This window comes from Nicotiana tomentosiformis, chromosome 7 (assembly GCF_000390325.3).
Source record: "Nicotiana tomentosiformis chromosome 7, ASM39032v3, whole genome shotgun sequence".
NCBI lineage: Eukaryota > Viridiplantae > Streptophyta > Magnoliopsida > Solanales > Solanaceae > Nicotiana > Nicotiana tomentosiformis.
Window position 1 is genome coordinate 83,463,700 of NC_090818.1, and position 7,674 is coordinate 83,471,373.

The window sequence follows — 7,674 nt, forward strand, 5'->3', positions numbered from 1 at the left end:
ATGAAATTAGAAAAATTGACCCTCCAAAATTCGGACTGGGCTACAGACCAGGCTAGGCACGCTCTGTAGCGAGCTACAGACCAGGCTTCGCGAGCTCTGTAGCGTGCTACAGACCAGGCTTCGCGAGGGATATAGCACGGTATAGCGCGCTACAGACCTGGCTTCGCGAGGGTTATAGCACGGTCTAGTGCGCTATAGACCTGGCTTCGCAAAGGTTATAGCACGGTCTAGCGCGCTATAGACCTGGCTTCGCGATGGTTATAGCACGGTCTGGCGCATTAGGAGCTGGTGACGCGAGGTCGAAATGATTCAACTCCCCAACACATTGTTCAACCCAAAAGTTCGAGAATACAATAATTTAGCCTACCTTGGCACCACAGAACCTTAAATTCCTTAGCGAAATTTTTCGGGGCCTTACAAAAGTTATGGGCTATAAAATTTATTTACCATTCAAGAATGTTAAGTCTAAACTTGAAATAATACGTTAAAAGATAAAACTGTGAAAAAGTTTATAAGAAATATTTATAAATTACATTACAATAAATATTTATATGTATAAAATATTTTTAAAAATTATATAAATGTACTATCGGGTTGGTTTGGTTTGGTTTGAATTTGACTTTTTTTAGTTAAAACCAAACCAAACCAATTATGGTAGGATTATTTTTTCCAATACCAAACCACAGTCGGATTTTTTCGGTTTAACTTATATTACCGATTTGGTGCGGTTTATTGGTTTTCTTTGTACACCCCTAGTTCTCATATTAGTTTATCACTTGATTATGAGTAATTATAAAAAATTAATCACTATACATTCTCGACGTACAATGCATGAGAGTGCTCGCTTTGAGTATCCATCACTTGCCTCATCACCTAAACATGTGCTTTCTCTATTATGCTGTCTTTTCGGAGGATGAATAGATTTTTTTAAATAGACTTGTGAAATTATAGGCTGCTGAAGGATTTCTATAGGTGAAGGTGAAGGAAATGAAAGAAGAGGTGGCAAGAAAATGTTTTAAAGATCTTGTTATAGAAGTTTAATTTTCTTTTTACTATTTGAGTTTGGAAAAATCGCAGAATGCATGGTATGACTCGTGAATTTTGTTCGATAGAAGCTCGAAACATGCACTTAGTGAATATCACTAACGTAAAGAATGTATCCGTGTGCACAATTTATGCTTTTTTTTTTCCTCATAGGCTTGATATCGGATTAGTATCCAATATCTAGCCACGACTGTTTCTAGTGAAGTGGATTCAGAATTTTAAGTTCGTCATATGAAGTATATCATACTTGCTTAGGAGGTCTTTCCACCTTGTTACAAAAGTGCATCTACACATGAACAGAGGCGGAGCCAGAATTTGAAGTTACTGGATTCGAAACTCTAGTTCTTTTAAGTTACTGGGTGCTAAATTAAGAATTTGTACATATTCAATAGATTTCTTATGGCAAATATAGGGTTTGAACCAAAGTTACTGGGTTCGGCCGAACCCGTAACACGTATTGTGGCTCCGCCCCTGCACATGAAGCGGCTATGATAATTTGCATCATTCATTTAACAGCAATATTTTGTCGAACATAATTAAACAAGGAATTAGTAGTTCTCTTATGTAACACTTTAATCTCATGTGTGCAAATCTTTTCCATCTGTCCAAGCTCAAGTTGACAGAGATATCCGATATCTATGTTGGTGGAAGATAGCAGACACAAGTTGACCGAACACTAAGTTATAAAAAGAAAAGAAAATCTAATATGTACGTGCAGTATGCAATACCTTGGGTATGAACTAATTTTATTAGGTGCTACTGTGCTAGGAACGGATCTTGAATACTTAGATCAATATTTTGATTTAGGTTGATGTTGGCAAGCTAAAAGTAGTGATGGCAATTGGCAAATTGAACTCATAATTATTTGACTCGTCCAACTCGCCAGTGAGGGATGATCGACAGGAATGGCCCTATAAAAGCTGGTCTTTAAATATTATCCCTGTTTTTGAATAAATGACCTCCAGACCCATGCAATTTTTCAGGGATTTATCTATCGAATCAGTAGAATTTATGCTATATTTACTCGACCTATTATTAATTATTCACAAACTCTATTCGGCTAGCATGATTTTGTGCTTTTTAAAATTGTTCATCAAACTACCATATTAGTGTAACTTTGTATTATCTGCAATCAACTTATCTATTAAATTATTCATCAAAGTCTACCAGTAAGGCATAATTTTCATGTGTTGTTAAACAAAATATTCTTCGAATTTTTGTAATTCCAATTTCGATCGAACCACCTCGAATCTGCTCAAAATGATCTCAAATTTGAAATAAAACCTCTAAATACCTGCACAAACGATCCCCGGTCACCAATTTAGTCAAATAACACCAAATCAAGAGACGCATTGTCTTTTTGAACACCTTCTAAAGACCAACAATAGAGTTTTCAGATTTTAAACAAATAACTAAATCAGTGTTTAAACTAAAAGTATAAGCATAAATAATCAACACTTTATAAAAGTTAAACCATTAACTTCGAATTACTTATCCCTAACAAGAATTTTAAGCTTCTAAAATTGAAAAATTATGTATGATGTTCCTGGTAAAGAAGAGATAGAGCAGAAACAGAAGGGGCAAAGAGGCAGAGTTTATAACCACCAATTATTGGGATATTAAGCTAAGACCAATCTTGTTGGGACTCTCACAATTTTATGAAGAATTAACCCAAACGCCATCCACCCAACCGCTTAAACTAAAACTAATTGTATATATAATCAATACACTTTATGAATACCAACAAGAAAAAAGTAAAGAATAAAATCCAACCAGCCATATGTGTAAATATCCAAAAGACTAAATGACTGCTTCCAGTCTAATATCCAACCATCTATTTGTGTAAATATCCTTCCAGTCTAATATTTTTCAAGATAAATGACCGCTTATACTATGAGCAACTACTGAATAATCGTAACTTGCTAAGTTCCTACTCCTAAATCTAGAGTGCAGAGAAAAATCTATACATCAACAAAAGCACAACGTTAATGTGGTTGGTGAAGTTAAATAAGAAGCAATTGAAATTAACCTTCTACAGCTAGACGGCAAGGGACAGCACAAGAATAGCAAAAATTAATCAAGAGCAGTCAATCCTTCTCGATGCGCTCAAATTTTCAACTTGATAAAAACTCCAATAATAGTTCACAAGTAGAGAGAAGGTCAAGCCACAAAATTTCATTCAGTCGGATATTATGGCGCTCCAATTCCTAAACTGCTTCAAGAAAGGCCCTTCCAGGTTGCCGTGCAGCAAGTCGACCATGGCACCCAAGAAGCTGCAAAAGCAACCAAAAAAAAAAACGAATTGTAAGTTCTCATCTGCAAACCAGTGCAAATTATCACTGGAAACAAGCCATGATTTGTATGTTTTATTAGATTCAGGCTTTGAGATGTGAATATTATACTATAAGGAAACAAACCTTAGCATTCACACCATCTGGGACGATACGGTTTTCTGACTTGTATTTCAGATAATCAGTACGGCTGAACTTGGTGAACCCCCTGAAACGAAAAAGACAGCACAGATGAAATACAAACATGTTTGATCAACCAACTTCTGAAACAAATGACTTTCTCCAATTGTCTACCTAAAATCACACAATGTTTAATCCTCCACCTTTAGAAACTAAGAAAAAGTAGACATGCCAACACTCAAATTCATGTTGAGTGCCTTTCTGTATGAAGAATGGGTGAATTCAGCTCAAAGAAACAACCAGGATTTTTGGTATTTCATAAATAGCGGATGGAACACACACTCCGAGAATTGGTTTGGATAAAGTTATCATCAACACAGAAATTCATATCTGCTTTAAAATGTACCTTCCTAAAGTTAACCAAGCTAATGAAATAATGCAGCACCCTATACACCAATGTACAAATTGATGAATAATAAACAAAATGGAAATGTACAAAGTGCTCAAAGCAAGAAAATTAAAAAGTTAGGGCATACCACTTCCTGCTGACAATGATCTTTTGTCGACCAGGGAACTTGAACTTAGCACGGCGCAGAGCCTCTTGGGCGTGGTTGCTGTTGCCATCTTTGCAGCGAACTGAGAGAAGAACCTGACCAATAGCAACACGAGCACAAACACCCTGGGGCTTACCAAAAGCTCCCCTCATTCCAGTTTGGAGCCTATCAGCTCCAGCACACGACAGCATCTTATTAATACGCAAAACATGGAAGGGATGAACTCTGACCCTCAAGTGGAAAGCATCTTTCCCAGCAGACTTGGTCATGTACTTGTTGCAAGCAATACGGGCAGCTTCAAGCGCCTCACTGGAGACATTCTCCTTCTCCCAACTGACCAAGTGAACACAGAATGGAAACTCATCAACTCCCTTTTTCTTCATACCTACATCATAGATCCTGATTTTTGGATCTGGGACACCACGGCAAAACCGTGACTTTGGGTATGGCTTGTTCTTAATCTGACGGTAACATCTTGCAGGTCCTGTGCAAGATTATTGAAAACATTATACAAATCACTGATGATGTAAAGAAAGAATGCAAATGCAAGTACTCTCTGGCAAAGGTCAGTGTTGATATAAAATGAGCTGATACTAGCAATGCCGAGGTCAATGGTGATATATAATGAGCCAATACTAGCTACCATCCAGACTGCATTTTGGATAGACGTGCAAACACCACACCCGGAAAAATCTCGAAAATACTGCAAAAAACGTACTAGTATATAACAAGACCCTAAAAAAAGCCTCAATTTTGTTTGACGACCGCTTACAATCTTGTCCCTCAGATGAGTATCAACTTAGATTAAGTGTATTAGAGATTGAAACTAAAAGTTCTTTTAATTCCTATCAGACACAAGAACAAAAAAAGGTAAAAAGAAAACTAAATCAAATGAACCCCACATTTGATTACTATAGAATGACGACTACACACAAAAGATTTAAACAAATACTTTACTTAAGTCAACACCGAAAAGCTCAACAACAACAACAACCCAATAGAATACCACTAGTGGAGTATGGGAAAGGTAGAGTGTACGCAGACCTTAGCCCGAAGAGACAGAGAAGTTGTTTGCAGGACACTCTCGGCTCAGGGATAATAGATCCGTAACAACAATAGAAACCAGAATCCGAAAAGCTCAAGGAAAACAAAAAATAGAGAAATTGTATAAAACAGAGAAATAAATTTATCCAAACACTGGAGATTGTATAAAGAACATCAGATACACATGCGACAATACAAGGGGCATAAATCAGCACCATTTTTATCAGATTAGAATACTTGTACGGAAAAAAATTGTGCGGAAAGATGAGAATTAATGTAATAAAATAGTGTTCTGGGAGAGGAAGCTTACTTCTCCCCATGGCTTCGTCCTCGTTTAAGACCTGCGGCTTAGAGGAATGCTACTGCAATAATGCCCTAGTTGACGCTCTCTATATACGAACTGCAAATTGTTTGGGCTTGCGTCAGGTAAAGCTAGCTGGGCCGAAATGGGCAAAAGTTTTAAGAAAAAATGACATTATATAACGGCTCTCAAAATAATAATCGAAAAATATATATTTTTTGTATATATATATATATATTATGTATATTATATACAAAAATTATATAAATTTTATATACTTTTTCGGCTATCGAATATAAATAGTTTCTTGTACGGGCTAAAAGTGATAATACCCCAAGTTTTAAAACGGGAAAATTGACACTGCGTAACAACATACAAGAGGAATTGGCAAATTATTGGACTTAAATTATGCTGGCAAAGGCAGCCCCAAAAAATTTACGTTGGATAACCAAATCTCTAAAAAAAACTACTTCTTATTTATGTTCTCTCTCTATAACCACTTATTTACATATCTTTTTCATTTCTCTTTCCCTTTCTCTCCTTATATTTATTCTTCTATTTCTTCCCTTTCTCTCCCACGATTTAACAAAAATTATTGCAAATTATATACAAAAATCAGTGGGATGACAAGGTAAGTTGATCTCACATAAGAGAGAATCAAAAGCAAAAACTAAGAGAGAAAATAGGAAAATATAGAGTTCAACTTTGTTTTTCTTCTCTCACATTTTTTTGTTAAATTGAATGAGTGGGTGTGATTGAAAACACCTAGACGAGGCTATATATAAAATTTGATCAAGATTAGAAGTGATTTAGACTTGTTTCAGGTGAAAAATCAGACCTAAAAATTTAACTGCGAACTGTGTATATAACATTGTATATCGTGTATATCACACACGATTTTGATGGACATCTTTGTATATCGTGTATATAACAGAAGGTCATTTACGAACGTCTGTGTATATCACATTGTATATCATGTATAACACAGATTTTCATGGATATATACAGATATACATGAGATACCACCGATATACATGGAGATATACACGAGATACAATAGGGGATACATAGGTGGAGTCGTCTTGAAACTTGAGTTTTCAATCTGAAATGTATTAATACAAAGAAGAAAAATAAAATTTTGATATAAATATTATTATTATGTTATACACTTTGATGTACAAATATTATAATCATTATTGTGTTATATATATTTGGATATACATATAAAAGAAAACTAGAAAAATAATTTTAAAAAATTTGGGAGATTTCTCGGATACTATTGAAAGAAATGGAACCTAATTTCTAGGATGATGGTTGCTATGAGATATAAGAGAGAGAGAGAGAGAGAGAGAGAGAGAGAGAGAGAGAGAGAGAGAGGGGGGGGGGTTAAATATTTTTGCTATTTTTAAGGAAAATAAGCATTTAACCATTTTGGCCACCAAAACATTATCAATAATTTACAACGTTAAAAACTTAGGAAAAATGAATTTTCAATGGATATGGCTGAAATTCGTTAAAATGCATAAACAATGCAATATATAAATTATGAGAAAGATTGGAGGTGATTTGGACTGGTTTGGAGTTAAAATTCGTAGTTAAAATCGAGTTCAAATTTTTCTGCAACACATGTGTCACGCCCCAAAATCCCAACCAACGGGGCCGTGATGGAGCCCGACACCGCTTACTAGGCAAGCCAACACATAGCGATAAATAAGGAGACTAACGGTTAACATCATAATGATAATATAGAATAAAAGCAGCTCAGAAACGTACATAATAAGTCTAAAAACTAACATTGACGATCAACCATCCCGTGATTTGTTGTCTAAAAATTTTAGTACATGAGCTACTAAAATTTGCTAAATACGATGTCTGAAAGAAATTACAATATTGTATGGTAAAATAAACAGTAAAGAAGAGATGGAAAGATGACTCTAAGACTTGCGAAATGTATGCAATCTAGTATCCGCTAAGCACCTCTCGGGACTCTGCTAGTACCAATATCTGAATCTGCACAAAAAGTGCAAAAGTGTAGTATAAGTACAACTGTTCCCCTTTACTCAATAAGTATCGAGCCTAACCTCGACGAGGTAGTGACGAGGCTATGACAAGACCCTTATCGTAAAGACTTGTACAGATAATAAGCAACAGAATTTGAAATATAGATAATAGTCATAATAGCAAAAATAAGGGCAAGAATAGCAAAAGAACCCAATATCGCAAGTAATGATCAAATCTCTTGAAATACTTAACCAAACTCTTTTACAACAGCTCAATAACGGGGAAGAACAATATCTGAGAACCACATAACTACAACTCA

The 7,674-nt window shown here is 35.4% G+C and overlaps 1 protein-coding gene across 1 annotated transcript; it reads right to left on the reverse strand.

The window, feature by feature from the left end:
* Positions 1–3,147: 3,147 nt before the first annotated feature.
* On the reverse strand, positions 3,148–5,495 carry LOC104103709 (large ribosomal subunit protein uL16). The gene is made up of 4 exons (XM_009611638.4): positions 5,364–5,495; positions 3,992–4,493; positions 3,462–3,543; positions 3,148–3,317 (listed from the first exon to the last, which is right to left on the reverse strand). Exons 1-4 carry the CDS (start codon positions 5,371–5,373, stop codon positions 3,252–3,254), a joined length of 660 nt encoding a protein of 219 aa, XP_009609933.1. The 5' UTR covers positions 5,374–5,495; the 3' UTR covers positions 3,148–3,251.
* Positions 5,496–7,674: the final 2,179 nt, after the last annotated feature.